At 36.8% G+C, this 23,379-nt stretch overlaps 2 protein-coding genes and 1 long non-coding RNA gene across 5 annotated transcripts; all 3 read left to right on the top strand.

Moving 5' to 3' along the window:
• The first annotated feature begins 832 nt into the window (after positions 1–832).
• Positions 833–22,329, top strand: LOC140166484 (plexin-A4-like). 3 transcript variants are annotated; one of them, XM_072189965.1, is made up of 7 exons: positions 833–2,007; positions 2,503–2,694; positions 3,539–3,679; positions 4,562–4,665; positions 5,444–5,595; positions 8,965–9,043; positions 22,224–22,329. In XM_072189965.1, the coding sequence occupies exons 1-6, from the start codon at positions 841–843 to the stop codon at positions 9,009–9,011; spliced, it is 1,803 nt and encodes a 600-aa protein (XP_072046066.1). In that variant the 5' UTR covers positions 833–840; the 3' UTR covers positions 9,012–9,043; positions 22,224–22,329. The 3 variants fall into 3 exon arrangements, with proteins under 3 accessions (XP_072046066.1, XP_072046064.1, XP_072046065.1); XM_072189963.1 differs by lacking the exon at positions 22,224–22,329 and adding an exon at positions 10,231–12,149; XM_072189964.1 differs by lacking the exon at positions 22,224–22,329 and adding an exon at positions 10,734–12,149.
• Positions 13,046–15,709, top strand: LOC140166939 (plexin-A4-like). The gene is made up of 3 exons (XM_072190423.1): positions 13,046–14,237; positions 14,852–15,043; positions 15,671–15,709. The coding sequence occupies exons 1-3, from the start codon at positions 13,071–13,073 to the stop codon at positions 15,707–15,709; spliced, it is 1,398 nt and encodes a 465-aa protein (XP_072046524.1). The 5' UTR covers positions 13,046–13,070.
• On the top strand, positions 17,392–19,025 carry LOC140165441 (uncharacterized). Its single transcript, XR_011860720.1, has 3 exons — positions 17,392–17,525; positions 18,295–18,398; positions 18,902–19,025. It is a non-coding gene; the product is annotated as an uncharacterized lncRNA (long non-coding RNA).
• Positions 22,330–23,379: the final 1,050 nt, after the last annotated feature.

Below are 23,379 nucleotides of genomic sequence, written 5' to 3' on the forward strand. Positions count from 1 at the left end.
CGTGGCTACCGGTCGGAGATGCATTGATTGGCACGCGAGGGGTCTTGGGGTCCAAACGCAGGGGTACCAATCAACTCCTTTGTTGATCTTCTCAAGTTTTTCGTTCCTTCTTTATTTCCGATAGCAAAAACTTGGAGCTCTAAATTTTACAGCGATACTTGGTTAGGAGGAGAGGATTACTAGGTGTTACGTCGGTGACCGACAAAAGTCGTATGGTCGCACTTGATACACCTTAAACCCGGTTAGTAATAATGATCAACAATAAGAACAACACTATTCGATGAGTAATTTATATGGAAATTGGCATACCTTGTTGTACATGTAACAGTGGCTCCGGAAGATTTTTAACATTGGGTTTTTGTTAATGACGTGTTCTGGGTGAGTGCCCGCGGGGAGGGCGCCCTCCGGTATCAGATAATTTCTTCGCAATCTGATCACAGTTTGTTTTTTACTTCACCTGAAATTATTGGGGAGGGGCTGAAGGGTATTCAGGCCCCGCACCCAAATTATTGCGGTGGAACTGAATCCCCGTTAGTCCCCGGTTCCGAAACTTTGCATAATAATTACGCAGTGATTGCTGTCCTATTAGTAAACGTGTTAAAACATTGTCCAATCATACTAAGCCTACAGTTTGTATCAAATAATAATTCATTTGTTGTGAATTATGAGTGTATTTGTTGTGTATATTTGCGTGAACTTGAAAGACAGGGAAGAGATGATGTTGGCCTTGGGTATTTCCTATTCGTGACACTATATATGATCGTTTGATTTGGTCTAATATTATATGACAAGAAATGCAAGTTTAAAGATACTGCAGATTGACTGCCGCTGACAATAAAAATGGAAAACCGGATCACAACATGTAGATCGTCTGCCTCGTCAAGAGTGCTTGTATCTATTCTTGTTATATTATTGCATTCCTATCTGTCGCATGGCCTAGAATTACAGGATTATCAGACGCTATCATTCTCAAATCCAAACCAGAGTCTTGAATTCACGAGAATCGCCGTTCACAATGAAACTGGCAGTATTTACATCGGAGGAGCAGATAAATTATACAGATTATCGGCAGATTTTGAGCCACAAGAATCTGTTGATACAGATGTATCGTGTGGAGAAGATTCTTGTCCGTTAAATTATAATAAAATTTTACTTGTGGATGATCGCAGAAGCATGTTAGTAACATGCGGTAGTGAAAGTATTGGAGCAAACTCTGGTGCAGACAGAAAAGGGACATGTCAGATAAGATCGCTAAACAGTATTGCTACACCTTTGAGGGATGATGACTCGGTAGTTGTTGCATCAGGAAAGCTTTCTACGGAGGCTGTTATTGCACCAGGACCGGAGAATGGCGGTGTTGACACACTCTATGTAGCCGCGACATATGACGAGAATAGGTATGGGGACGTTAAACCAATGTCCAGGAGGAGCTACGCAGCATCCCAGGCAAGTGATCTTATTTTCAACACGGAAAGATATGCTACCATTTTGTTGGACTTAGCCAAGTACCCCGCCACACCCTTTTTGATTAATTATGTGTATGGATTTGTTAATGAACACAAAGCTAGCTCATCACATTATACATATTTTGTGACTTCGCAGAGACCAGACTTTACCACACGTCAAGACAAAACCTATGTCTCAAAAATCAATAGAGTGTGTCAAAATTTTGACTTTCGTTCGCATGCAGAAATAACTCTAGGTTGCCAAGGTGCCTCCCCTACAAACAAGTACATGTATAACCTTGTACAAGCTGCTTATGTTGGTCCAGCTGGAGCTGATCTCGCTGCAACTTTAGGTCTTAATGCTGGTGATGATGTCATGTATGGAGTGTTTGCTAAGAATCAGGGTGAAGATGGCAATATACCCAGCAACAAATCGGCTCTGTGCATCTTCAAGTTGGAGGACATAGGGGAAAAGTTCATTGATGGTATCCATGGATGTCTACGCGAAGCAGGTGACTATCGTTTGCGTTATCTGGCGGGTACTCAATGCCTTGGAAATAGCGTAAGTAAAACCACCATCATTTACTTCAACAATATAGTGTTTTCGTTGTTTGTATGTGTGTGGACGTGGGCTGTTGGGTGTAGGGTTTGGGGAGTGGGGGGGGGCACTTGCCTAGCATTACTTTCAAGAACCCCAAGTGAACGACACAATGAGGACCTCGTGTACGACGATAACCTATATAGACACGCGTCCTCGAAACAGAAGTCCTCTAAAACCTATTAATTATGCCGTGTATTACCCCCTCGATCGTCCTCTAAAACCCTGTTTGCGATCTGGAGATTTTTTTTTTAATTTGGTTAAAATCATGTAAAATCAGCCGTGATCGGTTCCTCTGTAATCAGCCGTGATCGGTTCCTCTGTAAGAAAAAACCCATACACCCCACACCTTCACTCCTATGTAATTGAAATCATAATATTTTAATATTTTGAACACCTAGAATTGATAAAAGATCAAGTTTCAAACGCTTGGATACTCTATTTTACTTTATATCAAAGATGGTTACTCGTGAGCAGGCTATCGGACAACAATGTAGTGCGCAGAACTGGGCAAATGCAGATGAATTCAACCCATTAGAATCTACTGCTGTTATTGAATGGTCGGATATCATACCGTCTTCCATCATTACAACTACACATAGAAGTCACACTATAGCATTTGTAGGAACAACTGATGGGCAACTTGTAAAGGTAAACACGGATATTTTCAAATATTTTCCCATTGTTTAAAATCATTGAAGTAGCCAGGTTGCAGAAACAATAATGTATATATTATTTGGTAAGCGCGTGCACAGCATATATTGTTTAAAGCGACAGTAATAATTTTGTCAGAAGTATTTCAACTTTTGTCATTAAGCATTGAGCATTTGTTATTAAGCATGTTAAGACATTTCTTACTAATGCACTGTTAAAAAGGTCTAATGTGACTCATTTTCGACTAACTAAAATTAGTCATATAACATGTATAAGATATAATTTTCTATTCAAGGAAAATAATGCTGAAATTATGCATTTATAATGTTAAACGAATAGTTATATCAATTCACATCAACATCTTTTCAACATATTTTTAAAGAATAGGAAATTGCATGACTAATGACGAATTTATGGCTATTTTTCGAGATTTTATTGGTCATTTACGTGCATTATTAATTGATAACTAATTGATTGACTAATTAAATAAGTAATTATTTATCGAAAATCGGATTTTTGAATAGTCTATCCATTACTACCCAACACATTACTTTACGAAAGTTTCACATAATCTTGAACAATGTGTGAATAGTTGCCCTCAATAAGATTCATTGGAATTCACACAATTCCGCAATATATATTGAAATCTTCCGCGCACAATATCCAGCAAAGCATGCATAATATAATCATGTTAATTTTTCACAGCAAATCAAATGCTTCTACTCATCGTGTGTCTCATAATTATGTAATTTGTATGTTTGTATCGCAATCCATCACCACATATTTTGAATTTCGCATTTTTTATATCATTGGTATATGACCTGTGTCTTTTCAATTTCAGACTCACATTGTTAAATCAGATGAAGGCAGAGAGTACGAGAGATTCTCTTTAGGAGCGGCTTCTAGTCCAGCAGGGCAAGTTTTAAGAGATGCACATCTTGATGGTGACCAAGAACATGTTACTCTGCTGACGGAACAAAAGGTTCGTAATTTAATTTTCAATAAGCTGCTCCGTGACATCGATAGTACCAGGTTCAAACATCACTTGAAAGGGACATTCGCAGATGGAATACCTATATAATACACTGTGTTTTCATGTCAAAAGACCAATCTTATAATTCTATATGCCCGGGCATAAGGACAGATGTAATCTTCCAATTTTCTTTGTGTCGAAAAGGTATTCAACGATTTTTATGAGAATGCAGATGATCTTACTGATTGTTTGGTCTTCGATGGATTTCTGATTAGCTACGATTATAGCTAATCCTTCCTTTAGGGTTTAATAGGGAAAATGGTTTGGATATAGGCCTATAAGTTAAGGTACGGTTAGAATGTAGCTTTCTTACTGTAAATAGGCTAACTCTTGTAAAGCCTTTGTCACTCAACTGACTTTGATAGATGGAGAACGAATCCGGTGGTGATATTTAGAGAATAAAGGTATTGGTTTTAGCCCCTGGAGTGTATCTATCGTCTCATAAAACACGGGCGACATCATTATGTGTCGCCCGTGTTATATGAGACGATAGATGCACGACAGCGGCTAAAAACAATACCTATATTCTCATTCGTAAACACGTCAATTCATATAGAAATATAATAAGTATTACCAATTTTAATCAAATTAAATCCTACATTTTATAAAGAACTACCTAGGGCTTAAAATCGATCAGTCCCGTTGCTGCTATGCGCCTCCGATTGGTTCAAATAGCGAGCACGCGTATCGCGTTGATGCACACGCGCTGACCCGTGTGATATCGTGTCATATCACACGGGTAAGAACCAATGAGATTGCAGGATGGTGATGATGATGATATATTCTCAAAATAGTGCAATAATTATTTTCAATGTCTTATTTTTGATATAGCTGATCAAACTAAATGTATCCAATTGTGACGTATACAAAACCTGTGATGAATGTGTAATACTGAATGGAGACCCGTACTGTGGATGGTGTGTGCAAGGCAACAGGTACTTTGAATATTTGTATAATCGCTTCTGTGAGAAGTTTAATGATTAATCTGGATGTCACTGGCAAAGCAAAATACCGTAAATTTTGTTCCTACTTGCCAGATTTTGGTAAGACGACGACCCGATTTACAAATTTTGACGTACCATTGACCAAATTATGACACAAATATTGTTATTTGCATTTTTTAAGACACATTTTGCCCATATTTCTTTAGAAATTATTGTTAAGCTGTGTTAATGCAATTCTGAGAAATAAACAGTATATTAATCAATTTTTGTGGGAACATGTCACAAATGCTAATTCAAACCGGTGTTGATCGATAGCAAATCAAAATTATGATTAAGAAGATCGTTTCCATATTATAACACACAATGTTATTTTTATAAAGATATATTTTCAACAAACACAAAAATATCTTTTTAAAATGATTTAAAAACATTTTTCAAACATTTGTGAAATAAATATCAAAATGTTATTCTACAATAATTTTTGTTAACGTTTTATAAATATCTTTTGTCAACACTTAATATTATGTTACCATATGGTTACTATGTTTTGTGGCAACCTTTAAAACCCGGAACTTATGTGTGCCTTTTTAAAAATATTTCGAAAACATTTTGTGTTTGCTGGGTTGCGCGTTTTACTTCAGAGTATCATTTCGAAAATTTAATATCGTATCTGTATGTTTGTTTTTCTCTCTATTGTTCTTCTTTCTTTCCTTTTCTTTCTTCTTTCACCTTTCTTCTTCTCTCTTCTTTGTCATCTTCTTCTTTACAGGTGCACTCGTTTTGATGAGTGTGAAATGGCTGATGATCCTAAAGGATGGTCTCCACATGATTGTATCGAACCAACCACCGAACCCGAACCAACCCCCGAACCAACCACGCTTGCAAGTGATTCCCGAGCAGCCAACGTTCTGCAACCCATTGGTAAGTAATACCCTGATTATGAGGCTTTTAAACATATTCGATGAAACGAAACGAAGTGAAACTAGTGGCAAATGGTGGTCATAGACCACAAACCTAGCTGGGCGTGTTGGTGTTGTGGAGGTATCTGACCCCTGCAAGATGTTCCAAAAATGTTTTCCTGGTCATGAGGTTTGTTGTCACCGAGTTTGAGTCCCGTACTCCTTACAGATGTCCAGAAAATGCAATGTTAAGATTTGACCCAAGATGGCCCCTGCTAAATGTTCCCCTGGTCACAAGTTTGTTGTCACCGAGTTTGAGCCCGTACCCCTTACATATGTCCAGAAAATACATATATATGATTTGACCTCTACATGACCTTTGACCTGACCTGACCCCTGCAAAATATTCCCCTGGTCATGAGATTTGTTGTCACTGAGTTTGAGCCCCATACCCCTTACAGATATCAAGAAAATGAAATGATAAGATTTGACCCCAGATAACCTTGACCTGACCCCTGCAAAGCGTTCCAAAATGTTCCCCAGATCATTAAGTTTGTTACCACCAAGTTTGAGCCCCGGGAAATGCATTTCTAAAATTTGACCTCTGCATGACCTTTGACCTGACCCCTGCAAAATGTTCCCCTGGTCATTAGATTTGTTGTAACCAAGTTTGAGCCCCATAGCCCTTACAGATGTCCAGATAATGCAATTGTAAGATTTTACCCCCTTAATGACCTTTGACCCCAATTCTGTATGCAAGTTATAGGCGTATGGTACAGCCGATGCATATATGCAAATGACATCATTGTACTATATAATATGTGGCAGAAGAAGCATTTTGAAGATATTTGGTTAAATACCGGAAATGCCCCCTTAATGACCTTTGACCCCAATTCTGTTTAGACACTATAGGCACTGGATATAGCCAATACATATGTGCAAGTTACGTAATTGTAAGGTGTAACATGTAGGAGGAGAAGCATTTTAAAGTTTGTTGACAGAAGAAGAAAGAAAGAAGAAAGAACTAGATCTGGTTACAGATCTGGACCTAGCCGGAGCCGGAAATGCCAGTCTTAAAGTTTATGGACATCTCATACCATTAATGGTGCATCACTGTAGCATGTAGGGGCTTTATCCGTCTTCCATCCATAGGCTAAGATACAGCTACTTTTCCGTAATTTTAAAGATTTTTTTGCAAATTTGACGTTTTGACCTCCTTAATGACCTTTGACCCAATACAAAAAAAACCTCATATACACCACGAAAATGCATTGTTACAGTTTAAATAAAAAAAAATCTAATATGCTTAGTTATGGGGATAAAAATTCTTGAAGTTATTTAGCTTAAAACCGGAAATGACGTCTAAATGACCTTTGACCAAAAAAATAAAAATACCGTGCACACATCGGGTAACATTAATGCATATATGAAGTTTATGCAACTCTGGTCTGGTTACGTTTTGAGATTTAAAAAAATTAACATATTTGATGATTTTTGGTTTTTGACCGGAAGCGACCCCTTAATGACCTTTGACCCCAAAACTGTAGACACCCCAAAGACCCTGGCTGGTAGCAATGCATGTGTGCTAATGACAACACTCTGCTATGTAATTTGTAAAAACAGTGATTTTTTTGAATATTTTAGCTTTCAGACCGGAAGTGACCCCCTTAATGACCTTTGACTCAAATCAAATTCTGTGAATAATTTATAGGCACTGGATATAGCCGATGCATATGTACAAGTGACGTCATTGTAGGATGTAACATGTAGGAGAAGAAGCATTTTGAAGATATTTGGTTTTATACCGGAAATGACCCCTTAATGACCTTTGACCCCAAATTTGTGAATATCCTATAGACACTGGATACAGCCGATGCATATGTGCAAGTGATGTCATTGTAGGATGTAACATGTAGGAGAAGAAGCATTTTGAAATGTGTTGCCAGAAGAAAGAAGAAAGAAGCAGAAGAAAGATCCGATAGCATCACAAGACCTAGCCGGTGTCCCGGCTAGGTAAAGAAGAATCGGATAGAAAAACAGAACCCAGCTTGGGGGGTGTAACACCCCCCCCAGCTAGGTAACGAGTCGAAATGCAAAATATCATTTCAGGGCCGCTACAGACGCTGCCTGATGCCCGGGCCTGATGTAGAATATTCAATGTAAACAAGTCTTCATTATCTACTCTATTCCCATTCTATTTCTATATTTATATTATATACTTCTAAGTAAGTTTGATCCGTACATCGATATTATATTCCCACCAAATATTCGACATTAACATTTTAATTGAATTCCTTCAATACAAATTCGTACGAAAACAAATTTGCCTGTATAGACACTGTGAAACCCCAGGTGAAACTTGAAAAAAAAAACATTAGACCGGAAGAATATTCAGTGAGCCTGTTTTGTCACAATGTACTTCACCCACTTATGTATGCTTAATAAAGATTTGAAACATGATAAGCACCTTGATATCGCCTAAGATTAATATCGTCATAGATATGTCCACCTAACTCATGAACTAGGACACCAAAAACCTTGTCGTCTATATTTTGGCGCCTACTTAACCAACATTTCGATTTAATGTCACTCATGTGCATGAATAAAGTTGACTAAAATTTATCGAAAACCTATTATAATAGCTGATAATAATAAACAAAACAGTACCTGATCAATTTACCTGTTGTATAATTATGATATAGTTCACTTAAGGTGGTACTACACCCCCTGATATTTGTGACTAATTGTGCATTTTTCTCGAAAAAATAACTACACGCTGATAACACACGCTGATTACTTCACTGAAGTGGTGTATATATGTTAAGATATGAGGTACCTCTTTTCTTATCATAAATAACGTACCGCTTGTCTTGACTCAATTAAATTCCAGTGTAGTAACTGGATTCATTCGCTACTTGCACGGTTCCGCCATTATGCACTATGTGCGGGGAGAGCCTCGAACTGGCAGCATACATGAATGGGAATTGAACTAGTCATAACGTTCTGTGTAAGGTTACATAATTCTTCCTTTCATGTATGCTGCCAGTTCGAGGCTCTCCCGCACATAGTGCATAATGGCGGAACCGTGTAAGTAGCGAATAGCCCCTATAATTTACATAACTTTTGTTACCAGTGTGTTATAATTTTTTGAGAAAAAATGCAAAAATAATCACAAATTGATCAAGTACCACCTTAAGCACGACGCCTTTGCAACTGAAGCAGGCTTTGCTTTTGAAAGAATTTTGTTTAAAATAAAAATTGATCATTATAAAAAATTATATGTGTTCCGAGTGCCACATGGTTAAAAATTTGATAATACAATTGAATGAATTGAAATATGGTATCATGTTTATTTCATTGTAATAATTGTGCTTTGTTTTAACACATACAGGTCTATTGGTAGGAATCGCATTGGGTATGGCAGTGTTCATTGCTTAACAGTTGGGATATATTTCATCATAATTATATCGGTAAGTATCACGATGGTTAATTGAAAAATACAAATATAAAACATAGGCATAAATTTTTTAGTTTGAAACAAGTTCTTCAATTTTTAAGTTTTTTTTTTCAAGTTTCACCTGGAGTTTCACAAACATACTGTATTCAACGTATTTTACAACTAAAAACTATCCCCGCACAGGCAGGTATGTCCGGAGTTTTTACTCTGGTATATCTGCCTATGCATGTAATGTTTCCATTTGTAAATTAATGTTTAATTGTGCTAGTGTGCGATGCGTAATTCTTCTTTCCCCTGTATATCATAATATGTTATGTACATGATTTAGACCCTCGTGGTTTGTTCAATTTAAACGGACAAATCATCGAATACTTACCCACAAGGTCCAAATGTATTTATTATCTTTCTATATTTTTGTTTATCTCGTTATTATTAAATATTGACCTTGTAAATATTGCCACAATAACACGCCAGGTGTCTCAGTGGCATCCTCATCATTTTCACAAGATTTATCCGGCGTTTGTAAAAACCTTTTCATAACCATTGTAATTATTTGTATGGTTGGAAGTTGGTGAAATAAAACTGATCTGAACTGTACTAATAACCACCAAAATTGTGCTTATAACCTGTAAAGTTAAGTGCATTACGTGCTATATAATGGCCTTTCTCTGGTCAAAATACCATAACGTCACAAATGTTTTATGTAGTATTTGGACATCAACGGGTAGTAATCAGCGTTTCGTCACTATGAGAAACCATGCATGATGTCAATATTGACAATAGGAACTGCATCAACGTCCTTCTGCATTCAAATAACAAAAGTTTAGCGTTTGGTATATAATCAATTAAAAGGATTGCAACAAGTAAAAAAATCACCTGTATGGACGATTCCTTATTTGCTGGTATTTCTGATAATGTCTTTTGATTGGTTTGATCAGTATTTTCGCCCGCCCACCTTTTTCCCCTTAGAACACGATCGCTGTATTTATTCAATTGTATATTGTGCTACATATATTTGAATAATTTGTGAAATCATGGAATGTTATTGAAGAATTGAACTTGAAGACACGTCGAAAACTTATTTTACACCAGTAAGACATAAATTAGAATGATACAATAGTTTTGCCATAAAGCATCTGTCTAATATTGGCTCGGACTTGTTTCATCAACAATTCATTTTTCTTTTCCATTTCGTCTCAGTTGAAAGGACAACACAACGCTTCAACTTGATCATGAATGCAACAACTCATCCTAGTGGGCTGTTCCAGTTGAAATCCACACACTCCCAATGGAAGACATGACATTAATCGTCCACATGTGGAGGGTGAATTTCAAATGGTGGTTAGCTGAATGGGCCACTCTATTTATAAGCTTCACCCCTGCGTTGGAGATCAAGGTCAAGGTCATATGTTCCATAAGTGTGACCCAGCAAACACCTAAAACATTATAAACATCTATAACATTTAAATGTCCGGCTATATAAAGGTCATGAAAACTATTTTAATTCATTTCTGAAATTTTGTCAAAATGTTATAGTATGTTATCTAACACTAAAATAACATTATGTTAAAATGTTTTGCACCCGGGGTTTTGCATCAAGTGTGTTTTGCATGTAATTAAAACGTTTTATACCCTTTATATAACCTGACATTTAAAGGTTTCTGCTGGAGAATCAACACAAACCTCATTTAATGCTACCCCAGAGAACCAAAGAACCTGGGCAAAAGCCCGGGGGGTTCTTCGAAAAAATTTGTACGGGGGTGTGCCACGCAGATTTGCGGATGCTGACTTTCTCTATACCTACTTTTTGCTGTTTTTGCTACCCATCAGTATACCAATTTTAAAGAAAAAGCACCCAAAAAGCACCCAAATTTGCCATATTAAATTAGGCGCTTTAACATTTCGTGTACATATCCTTAAAACTTTTGAATTCATGCTTTTTTCAAGTGTTTTCAGCTTTGACAGCTAGTTGCCATGGCAATTGCCATGGGCATGAAAGGTAGTCTTAAAAACACACTGGTCAGCCTGTCATCATAACCAGCTGGACATGGTTCACCATATTATGCCCTCCGTCCCTGAGACTACTTTCAACCACTATCTTTATCAATGGCATTACAGTCATGCCACTGGCCTGCCCAGCTGACCTCCAGAGCACCAGGAATGTGTTGACATGCCAAAGGTCAAACATCAGCAGGTGTCGAGGTATATGAGATCAAATTATGAAATTCAATATCGGAAAATGAAGCCAGTGGAACAAAATTTATTACCCTCGCTTTTCTCTAATCGAGGGTAATTTTGCTAAAGTTCATCCGTAGACGAAATGAGTGCACTTTTTCCAAAATGCGCCCAATTGGGCGCATTGGTCTCCACTGAAAACCCACCCGTCGATATACCAAAATCGCTGAAAAGGTACCCCAAAACCGTGGCACATCCCCGTATACCTTCAACCAGGAAGAACCCCCTCCGGGGGCAAAAGACACGAAGGAGAGAAGGAAGGCTGGGCTAACAACGTCGCGTATGTAAACCAGTGTTAAGGATTTGACCAATCAGAACACAGATGGATTTGCCTATAGCCAACCAAATTTAGCCCGTGAATATCATACTGAGGAACTGAAAATGTCGCCTATACGCAGCTCATACTCACAGTGCTGATGAAGTAGAATGATCAAGAAGGGTGGGTGGGAAATATTGTATACCATGTATACGCGGGAAAATCATAAGCTATCAGCAGGGGGTCAATCCGTTCTGAACATGTTTGTATAAAAGATTATAAAGTGAAGGTCGGCGCTACGCACCGCACGTAGCGCATTGTATAAGCTTTTAAAAATAGTTATATGCGGATTTGTGATATAGTGTATGATAGATCCCGTCATGGAATTTTAATTCCAATATAGTAAATAAAAAGAGACTAACTGTTGAGAAGTAAACCGTTTAAAAGCCCTTTTTAACTAAAAAAATAAGTACAGGCGTCTATGGAAAAATCGAAATTGTCAACATATTTTTGATTATAACAAAAACTCTACTCATACAATTTTACTGAATACTCAGATACCACGTCACCATTGCTTGAGAAAATGGCGCAGCTCATACACGCTAAATTGCGTGCGTTTTCAGTTGATATTGCACAGAGGTGGTATATAAGTCCACTGCATTAGTCAAGATAATCGCACTGCGCCGTGGATTATCGCATTTTGGTCGAGGGGTTAGGCTCGAGACCTAAATGCAATAACTCAAAGGCAAGTGCGATCATCTTGACGTGACGAGCATTTGCACGAGGTTATTATGCATCATATACTTCTGAGTGCATCAGTACTAATAAAACAATAGTTAATTAATTGCTGCATTGATTTGAGGTATTCTAGCGACAGCGAAATAAATGTAAACGCTTTGGAAAAATTGAAACGGCACTGTATAAATGCCGACATATATTTTAATTATTTCTATTTTGACTATCAATGATGATGTTTCTTTTAATCAAAATAAAGATTTATTAATCTACCGAATATCGACATGTTTCAGTGTGTTTTATTGCAGATTATGTTTATTGCAGATTATGCATGTTGTAATTTAACGTAGTACGTTATTGACATACTTTGATCAATATAATATGAATAAAACATGTTGTATATTATACCCCCCCTGCCAACACCCCCAACACACACACCCCCACACACACATATTATAATGCAATTATCAGTACGTTGCTTCACTAAGACCTACTAAAAACCACATGATGGCTGATATATCTTAAATATCTTTTTTTAAATATATATATCCAAAGTCCAATCATATTAGGACTATACTTTGCATAATTATCATTAATTTGTCATATCTTTTTTTGTGAATTATATATCAGTGTATTTGTACAATATAAATCATGTGTATATTTGCGTCAAATTGGAATACAGGGAAGAGGTGATGTTGGCATTGGGTATTTCCCACTCGAAAAACTATATATGATAATCGTATGTTTGGATTGTATGGACTTGTATTACAAGAAATGCACGTCTACTGCCGATTGACTGCCGCTGACAATAAAAATGGAAAACCAGATAGCTACCCGTAGATCGTCTGCCTCGTCAGGAGTACTTGTATCTATTCTTGTTATATTATTGCATTCCTATCTGTCGCATGGCCTAGCATTGCCGTATTATCAGACTCTATCATTCTCAAATCCAAACCTGAATCTTGAATTCACGAGACTCGCCGTTCACAATGAAACTGGCAGTATTTACATTGGAGGAGGAGATAGATTATACAGATTATCTGCAGATTTTGAAAGACAAGAAACTGTTGATACTGCTGTATCGTGTGGGGACGATTCTTGTCCGTTAAATTATAATAAAATTTTACTTGTGGATAATCGCGGGAGCATGCTAGTAACATGTGGCAGTGAAAGTATTGGAGCTAACTCTGGTGCAGACATAAAAGGGACATGTCAGATAAGATCGCTAAACAGTATTGCTACACCTGTAAGGGGTGATGACTCGGTAGTTGTTGCATCAGGAAAGCTTTCTACAGAGGCTGTTATTGCACCGGGACCGGTGAATGGCGGAGTTGACACACTCTATGTAGCCGCGACGTATGACGAAAATAGGTATCAGGCAGGGGACGTTACACCCTTATCCAGGAGGACATATAGAGCATCTTTAACAAGTGATCTTATTTTCAACACGGAAAGAGATGCTACGATTTTGTTGTACATAGCCAAGTACCCCAATACACCTTTTTTGATTAATTATGTGTATGGATTTGTTAATGAACACAAAGCTAGCTCAACACATTATACATATTTCGTGACTTCGCAGAGACCAGACTTTACCACACGTGAAGACAAAATCTATGTCTCAAAAATCAATAGAGTGTGTCAAAATTTTGACTTTGGGTCGTATGCAGAAATAACTCTAGAGTGCCAAGGTGCCTCCCCAACAAACAAGTACAATCTAGTACAAGCTGCATATGTAGGTCCAGCAGGAGCTGATCTTGCTGCATCCTTAGGTCTTAATACTGGTGATGATGTCTTTTATGGAGTATTTGCTAAGAATCAAGGTGAAGATGGTAATATACCCAGTAGCCAATCGGCTCTGTGTATCTTCAAGTTGGAGGACATAGAGGAAAAGTTCATTGATGGTATCCATGGATGTCTACGAGAAGCAGCTGACTATCGCTTGGAATATCTGGAGGGTACTCAATGCCTTGGAAATAGTGTAAATAAATACCACCATCATTTACTTCAACTATGTATTGTTTTCGTTGTTAGTCTGTATGTTTATATATGTGTGTACGTTTTCCGTTGGGTGGGGGTTGGGGTGGGTGTGTGTGGGCGTTTGCCTAGCATTACGTCCTAGGTTCCCAACTGAACGACAGAACGAGGACCTTGTGTACGACGATGATTATATAGACACGCTTATGATTATATAGACACGATTCCTCGAAACGGAAGTCGTCTAAAACTGGGGTCATATTGATTATACCCTACTACTACCCCTTGATCGCTAACGTCTAAAGCGTTAAGCGATGTTTTGAAGACTTGGCAGCATGACAACACATAATACACAAGGACATTTGTAATTTTTCAGATCCTCGGAAATACGGTAATGCGTATAAATGTATATATGTTCAAAGAGGTAGGAGTGTGGGGTGAGGGTGGGTGTCGGGTGTGTGTGTGTGAGGGGTCTCGCTTCTGTGAGAAGCCATCCCCCTTACACACCCCATTCCTACATAACATTGAAATGAAATACATAACGAAACTATTCGGAAGACCTTAAATTAAAAAACAAACAATTGGATACTCACGTACTTTATGTTACCTTTATCAAAGGCGATTACTCGTGACCAGGCTATTGGACAGCAATGTAATGCGTACAACTGGGCAAATGCAGATGAATTCAACCCCCTAAAATCTACTGCTGTTATTGAATGGTTAGACATCATACCGTCTTCTATCATTACAACTACACATAGAAGCCACACTATAGCATTTGTAGGAACAACGGATGGGAAACTTGTAAAGGTAAAAATGATTAAAGTAGCAATGTTGCAGAAACAAATAATATATTATTTGGTATACACGTGTACAACATCTATTGTTTAAAACAACATTAATACTTTTGTCACAAGTATTTTAACTTTAATCAGCATTTGGTCTAAAAGAAGAAGTCTACATCTACTGCGCTGAATTTTAGGTCGATTTTTTTTTGGCGATCACGCTAAATATCCGGGGTTTTGGGGACAGTGGAGCTGTAGAGTAGTGCATAATTATATTGATTTCATTCAACTGCAAACAATTTATAAAAGTATAACAAGTAAATTGAGTGAAATAAAATAAAAAATAGAAAATAATTTGATAATTTGATCGTAAATAATTTGGTTTGATAATTTGTTTGCCAGTAGCAGGTCAAGACATATATAACTGACTCAGTTATTATTTTTAAATTTGTTGAACCACTCATTGCCATATCATAATTATTATCGATTAATTCTCAAATTAGGAATCTTAATGAGTCTAAAGGCTACTTTGCAGCATTTTATTTTATGATATCAAACCTAACAGACATGACAGAGTTTGGGATCAAGAGGTGACTGACGTAATCTTCTGCACACAGATAAAATATGTCAATATTTTATTGTTATTAATCAGTATCCGGGTGTTGATTTCAAGTCTGTAACTTTTCGGTGACACATAACCTGATAAGCTACATACGATGCACAGTGTCATCGACCCTATATCTTCATGGCAGAAATCGCCATGGTAGGTTGAATCCACAACCACGATTGGCCATTTGGTTCAGACCTTTGAAGCTCTTTGAGACGAATAATTAGTCGAGGGACATGACTAAGGCTACTCACAATAGCCGGGTAATTGATCTTGGTTGTGCGTGAATAAGCTTGTATACCCCATTGAATTCAATGGTCATCGACTTTTATACTGCCTAGAGTTTTGGTCCGATTTTGAGTTCAAAGCGCACGGCCAATTTTCAAAGCGCATTCTAGCGACCATCATATCTGTTCAACACGTATTTTCAAGTGTATGAGACCACATCTGGTTTCTTGAGAAAAATTCATTTACGGGAGATATTCATCATTTTCTAACCCGGTATCCGAAGATTTTCGTCTGATATCAAAATCGTGCATAGCAATTCACGTGTATCGATCCCGTGTATTCATTTTAGTGTCTCTGCTGCACCAAATAATTATTAGCCAGGCGGTGTCGGTGTGCGATGGTGACGTTGATATTTGAACATTGATGCACATCAAGTTCTTTTAAGCATAGATACTAAAAATATCTAAGTTTTAAGTTACGAGTAGTATCTATGGTACAATATTGATCATAATTCCCATAAGGGTTGATCTAGTGAAGATTAGGATCTCCGAAAGGTTTTTCGATTAAATTTTTAGGAAGTAAAAAAATGTAACTTAATAAATAACGGTTACAATGAATGCCATTATTGGGAGATGTATCATTCTAATTTTGTAAACCATTGTTGTGGTGTCCCAAATTTATAGTCACTTAGGCCCATGCTCTTTTTTACCCATGGCATGGAATTGAATTGGTTTCAACGATTTACAAGCTCTTTTATTTAAGGGGTACTACACCTGCCAAATTTTATGCCTATTTTTGCATTTTTCTCAAAAATTATAGCGCATTGGTGACAAGTAAGATATGTATATTATAGGGGCAAGGACTACAACTATTGCACTGGAAATTTTATTTCAGCACAGACCACAGTTGTGGCGTTACAGTCAAAAATGAGGGAAAACCAATATTTGATCAATAAATCAAGAACTACTTGCCTTGAGTTGCTGAATTTTCAGTGCAGTAGTTGTAGTCTTTGCCCCTATAATATACATATATTACCTGTCACCAATGCGCTATAATTTTGGAGAAAAATGCAAAAATAGGCACAAAATTGGCCAGGGGTGTAGTACCCCCTTAATACAATTTTAGATTAACCTATGGTGCACGCGTTGTATTTTTCATTGTTTTCGGATTTTCAGGTTGCCCCATAAGGCGTTACTTCTTACTTTATTGCATTTCTAACCTTTTTTTCGATGCAATATTGAGTGATTTGCTCATATGTTTTACGTGCTTCTGTGCTTTTGCAAAATAACTCATAATCTGCAATGGTCTGTCCATTATTACCCAACACTTTACTTTTCACACAACTTTTCACACAATCTTGCACAGTATGTGAAAGGTTCCCATCAATAAGACTCATTGTATATCGAAAACTTCCGCTTTTAATAAAATGTTTTTTCACGTGTCTAATAATAATGCAATTTATGTTGTGTAGCAATCCATGATCACATATTTTGAAATGTCATGGGTATGAACCTTATCTTTTGAATCTCAGACTCACATTGTTAGAGCAGATGAAGGCAGCGAGTATGAGAGATTGTTTGTAAGCAGTCCTTCCAGTCCAACAGGGCAAGTTTTAAGAGATGCACATCTTGATGGTGAACAAGAACATGTTACTCTGCTGACGGAACAAAAGGTTCGTATTTCAATTTCCGTAACACCGATTGTATTCATACAGTCGGTGTCTCATCAGGTTCAACCATCCCTTTAACAATTAAAGAACATTCACAGCAGTAGCGTACTGGTACAAATGTGACGCAAAAGTGGAACAAATTCGCGCGAAGAGCGCCACCATTGCCACTTTTTAGGCTAAAATTATCAAATATTTGAGGTTAATTTGGTCATAAACCCAGTACAGGGGGAATGATTGTATGGACCACCTTCCCGTATCAAAATATTGGGGAATTAATCCCCATCCCCTCGTGATCTACTCCTTTGAAATTCACAGATCCAGCACCCTAAAATTACACTATTCCATTGGTATGGCTAAACGCTGAGTTTTCATGTGAAGAGACCAATCTCAATTCGTTATGCCCGGACATACATGACATAAGGAATTCAAATTCAATAGGGGACGCGATTTCAAAGATGGACGTAACCTTTCCATTTCTTCACATTATGTCGATATTTCTTGAACGAAAATGGTAAAAGGGTATTCTCCCGATTTATCAACGATTTTTAAGCGACTTCGGATAAATGTTACTGATTGTTTTATGTAAAGCTGAACATATTGCTTTGTCATGTTCGTGCAGCTCTGCTCTATAAAATCTCACTAACTCGATAAAATGATGATGATGATGATGATGATGATGATGATGATGATGATGATGATGATGATGATATATTCTCAAAATTTCAATTTCAATAGTGCAATAACTATTTTCAATGTCTTATTTTTGACAAAGGTGATCAAACTAAAAGTGTCCAATTGTGGTGCGTACAAAACCTGCGATGATTGTATAATGCTGAATGGGGACCCGTACTGTGGATGGTGTGTGCAAGGCAACAGGTACTTTGAAGATGGCACATTTGTATAGGCGCTTCCGTGCATTAAAAAAATAATGACCAATCGGGATGTCACTGGCAAAACAATATACCATGAATATTTCATTTATGCTTAGACGTCGAGCTGTTTAAACGTTTAAAGCACTTTTAAATGCCCGATTATTAAAAAGATTAGGAAAAAAATCTATATCAAAGTCAAAGATGTTTATAAAATATCAAAATATTATTCTACAATTATTATATCGTTACCGTTTTATCTTTTGTCAACACTTACATAACATTATGTTACCATGGTTATTATGTTTTGTGGCAACTTTTAAAACTCGGAACTTTAGTGTACCTTTTTGAAAATATTTCGAAAACGTTTTGTGTTTCCTGGATGGGCGTTTTACTTCAGAATATCACTTCGAGAACTTTTACTATATAACTACTGTATGTTTGTTTGTTGATATTTTTCTTTGTTCTTCCTTCTTTCTTCTCTCTTCTTTTTCATCTGCTGCGTTACAGGTGCACTCGTTTTGATAAGTGTGAAATGGCTGATGAGCCCGACGGATGGTTGCCACATGACAGTTACTGTATAAAAGGTATCGAACCAGCCCTCGAACCAACCACACCTGCAAGTGATTCCCCAGCTGCCAACGTTCTGCAATCCATCGGTAAGTAGTACCCTGATAATGAGGCTTTTTTTAAATTATTATTATACGGTATTCGATGAAACGAAACGAAGTAAAACAAGGCGAAATACAAAATACCATTTAAGGGCCGCTGTATATATTCAATATAATATGCCTTCGTTATTTTGGTCATTTTGTAAATTTGTGTCATCAGATGGGTCTTTTATTTCCTTGTAAATTATACTGTCATCCGCGAAGATGCTGATTGATGTCATTAATATAAAGTAAAAATAGCATTGGGCCCAAGACTGACGCCTGAGGCAGGCCGGAGGTAACATCTTCCCAACTGAAGTGGCTGCCATTGACTGAAACTGCCTGCTTTCGTCGACGTCCGTCCAGGAATGAATGAATCCAACTAAGTGTTGGACCACTGATGCCATACTCCAATTTGACGGTGGGGTACATTCATAAGAATATAGAGATTATTTAAAATGATTGAATTAAGAATAATTGTTGATCATATTTTCTTCGTCGAATATCCCGAGTCTTATAGCCCTTAAGGCAGCGAGAAAACGGTATTGTAAGAATCAGTGACCCTGCCCACTTCTGTAGACTTATTCTCCGACTTAAAGCCATGTTATAACATTTTCATTCAAAATAGATAAGTATTTCTTTGCCATAAAATGTTAGCTTTTATTATCAGATATGTCCCCTTTTAATTTTGAGCCAAACAACCGAGGTAAAGCAAAGAAAATTTGAATTTACTACCAGCGCCGATGTCACCAATGTGTATCACTCCGTCGGTTGTGTTTAATACGGTACTAACCTTTGAATGTGTATATCCGTCCCACACGCAATGCACGTACTGTGTTGTCAATATCGTGTACGCGTTCGACTAATATTTCCATCGTAATAATAAAACGCCGAATCCGGCGTTTTATTCAAAATCTCGGATTATGACAAAACAGCACCCATAGTCTTGATTTTTCCAGGATATGTTAGTTTAATTAAGTACAATATAATCATGTAAAAAACAAAATTTTGAAAACGATTGAGGGCCTTCTCCTCAGCAAATGTTATAATATGGCTTTAATAAAGACTTGGATCATGATAGATTTGATTTGATTTGATTCTTGTTAAAAAATGAATATACATTACAAATATGATATTGCACTTTCTGAGGTAAAACTACATAATATTATAAACATACAAATTTTTACATACATAACTCATAGCACCATGCCAAGGATAGCCCTTTCTTTAAAGGTCATATATATTGCTCGGACAACATTATATCATTGGCAAGCTAATATTATGAAGACAATGAAAATGACTCCATTTTTTGAGAAAATAAGACGTTTAAAATTGATATTCCGAAAAACCAACTTAAGCGGTGAGTTCCTTCGAACGAGACAGATTTGACCTAGAAGAAAGTTGACGTCATGAAATGAGATGTGCCTCCTTTGAGAGAAGGAACTGTAAACGCTCTCAATGCACAGAACGTATACTGTTGTTGTTCTCAGAAAAAAAACTTTGAATCCAAATAGAATGAGTTCAGTTTTGCCCATATGAACCATGTATTACAACTTTGCAGAGAAGTGCTAAGATTCTTACCAATTTTGTCTGGGTCTTTGTCCAATTTTGTCCGACCACATCAGGGCATTATCATCCGCATAATTGTAATAGTAAACAATCAACAGAGTTTGGCACATTATTAACATAATAAAAGAGGCCCTATACTGCCCTAAGGTACGTCACATGTTAAGGGGATCAGACTCAACCCTATTTATGTCAACAATCTACTTTCTATCAGAAAGATAAGAATGGAACCAAGGCGTTGATTTTACATTATTGCACAAAATTTGGTGGTCTACACTGTCAAACGCCTTCTGGATGTCCAATAAGATCATCCCTGTGTAGTAACCGGAGGCTCTTTGCTTTCTTATATGATGTTGCAAATGAATGAGGCAGGTTTCGTTTGAGTGTGATCCCCTAAAACCAGACTGGAATCGATAAAGAAGCTTATTTTCAACCAAGTAATTGTTCAATTGAGTAACAACTGCTTTCTCTAAAATCTTTGAAGCAACAGAGAAAATAGTCACTGGCCTGCTTTTCTTTTTGTAAACACCTTGATATCGCCTACTGTCAAAGTTATCGCCAGAAGGAGCATATGGGATATGTCCAACTACATTTTTTTAAATAACTAGGACACCAAAACCTTTGGCTCTATTTGGCGTCAAGTTATCAACCAAAATTTGGAATAATTGTCACTCATGTGCATGAATCGGCTGCTAACTAAAGTTGGCTAAAATTGATCGAAATCACGATAATAACAAAACATTCTCTGATCAATTTCCCAGTTGTTTATGATAAAGTTCACCTAAATCTAACCACGACGCCTTTTCGACTGAAGCAGGCTTTCCCTTTGAAAGCGTTTTTTATATTAAAATTGATCTATGTAACAAATGACTTGTGTTCCGATGGTCACGTGGTTGAAAAATTGATAATAAATATGAATGTATCTAAATGTTGTATCATGTTTATTTCATCGTAATAATTGTGCTTTGTTTTAACACACACAGGTCTAATTGTAGGAATCACATTGGGTATAGCAGTGTTCATTAACAGTTAACAGTTGTGATATATTTCGTTAATAAGTATATCGGTAAGTAAAATGATTGTTAATTGTTGCTATTAAAATGGCTTTTCTCTGGTCAAAATACCACAACGTCATTATGCAGTCTTTGGACATTAACGGGTGGTTTATAGTAATCAGCATTTCGTCACTATGAGAAACCATGAGACAATATTGACAATAGGAACTGCATCAACATCCATCTGCATTCAAATAACAAAACAAAAAATTTGTATGGACACAGAATGACGATTGCCCACGTACAATAGTGCCGTGGAAGTGAATCCAATTCACTCCTTACTGGCTGGTATTTCCGATAATGTCTTTTTATTGGTTTGATCGCCATTTTTCCCTTTTAAATACGATCGATGTGTTTATTTAATTATATATTGTGCTACATATATTTAAATAATTTGTGAAATCATGGAATGTTTTTGAAGAATTGATTATACGTCAAAAACTTATTTTACCAGTAAGACATAAATTAGAATGATACAATAGTTTTGCCATAAAGCATCTGTCTAATATTGGCTCGGACCTGTTTCATCAACAATTCATTTTTCTTTTCATTTCGTCTCAGTCGAAAGGACAACACAACGCTTCAACTTGATAATGAATGCTACAACTCATCCTAATGGGCTATTCCAGTTGAAATCCACACACTATCAATGGAAGTCATGACCTTAATCGTCCACATGCTGAATGTGAATTTCAAATCGTCAGTGAGCCACTCCATTTGAAATCTACATCCCCTGTGTCGAAAATTAAGATCATAAATTTAAAAAAATAAACATGTTTCACGACCCCTCCCGCTTCCTTTTTTGAGGTTTCTTCAATTATATTTTCATTTTTGAAATTCAGTTATAACTTTTCCAAAAATATGTCTAGGAAGTAGAGATGCTTTGTCTAGCCTTGCTAATATACAAGAAACACTTTTGGAAGGTTTTGTTATATTACAGGGGGCCAAAGAACAACAGGCATTTCTATGTACGCTAAAACAGCTCTAATCATGGGTATTTACACCGATTTTGCGATTTAAAAAAATAGAAAGTCCCCTCTTCCTTCTTTTTCTTTTCAAAAACCCGGACGTGAAACATGTTTTTTAATTTTATTTAACCTGGCCTTATGTTCCATAAAACTCAGCAAACACAAAATAGTTCTTAAAAGGTTATAAACGTGTAATAAATGCGTTTTGGTTTTATTCAAAGCATTTTAATTATATTTAAATGTCGGGTTTTATAAAGGTCATGGAGACGTTTGAAAACGTTTTATTAAAAAAACTCTACATTTTAAAAGATGTTGTCAAAATATTATAGTAACTTATTTTGCGAAATATTTTGTTAACACTGTTTTGCATTAAGTTTTCGAAAAGGTTTTTTTAACCCACATTTAAAACGTTTTGTGCTGGAGACTCAACGTAAACCTGGTTTAATGCTAATGCAGAGAATGCTAAAGACATCAACCCAAAGACCCGAAGGAGAGGAGATAACGTCTCGTATGTTACCCAAGGGTGAGAGGATTTGACCAATCAGCACACAGATGAAGTTGTCATTAGCCAATCAAATTTAGCCAGCATATATCATACTGGGGAAGACGAAGGATGGACTGAAAATGTCGCCTACGCAGCCCATAACGACGATGAAGTATATGATTAAGAAAATAATGTATACCATATATATACGCGGGGAATTAAAACGTCTCGTCTACATAAGCTATCAGCAGGGGTTAATTTTAAT

Source organism: Amphiura filiformis, chromosome 12 (assembly GCF_039555335.1).
Source record: "Amphiura filiformis chromosome 12, Afil_fr2py, whole genome shotgun sequence".
Taxonomy (NCBI): domain Eukaryota; kingdom Metazoa; phylum Echinodermata; class Ophiuroidea; order Amphilepidida; family Amphiuridae; genus Amphiura; species Amphiura filiformis.

What these genes read in the sequence shown, in the direction of transcription:
- LOC140166484 (XM_072189965.1), top strand. Translation starts at nt 841, where the DNA reads ATGGAAAACCGGATCACAACATGTAGATCGTCTGCCTCGTCAAGAGTG. An exon ending in CTGATGGGCAACTTGTAAAG is followed by an intron (nt 2,695 to 3,538) that starts GTAAACACGGAT and finishes TTTCAATTTCAG; the next exon opens with ACTCACATTGTTAAATCAGA. An exon ending in CTCTGCTGACGGAACAAAAG is followed by an intron (nt 3,680 to 4,561) that starts GTTCGTAATTTA and finishes TTTTTGATATAG; the next exon opens with CTGATCAAACTAAATGTATC.
- LOC140166939 (XM_072190423.1), top strand. Translation starts at nt 13,071, where the DNA reads ATGGAAAACCAGATAGCTACCCGTAGATCGTCTGCCTCGTCAGGAGTA. An exon ending in CTCAATGCCTTGGAAATAGT is followed by an intron (nt 14,238 to 14,851) that starts GTAAATAAATAC and finishes CCTTTATCAAAG; the next exon opens with GCGATTACTCGTGACCAGGC. An exon ending in CGGATGGGAAACTTGTAAAG is followed by an intron (nt 15,044 to 15,670) that starts GTAAAAATGATT and finishes GTTATTAATCAG; the next exon opens with TATCCGGGTGTTGATTTCAA.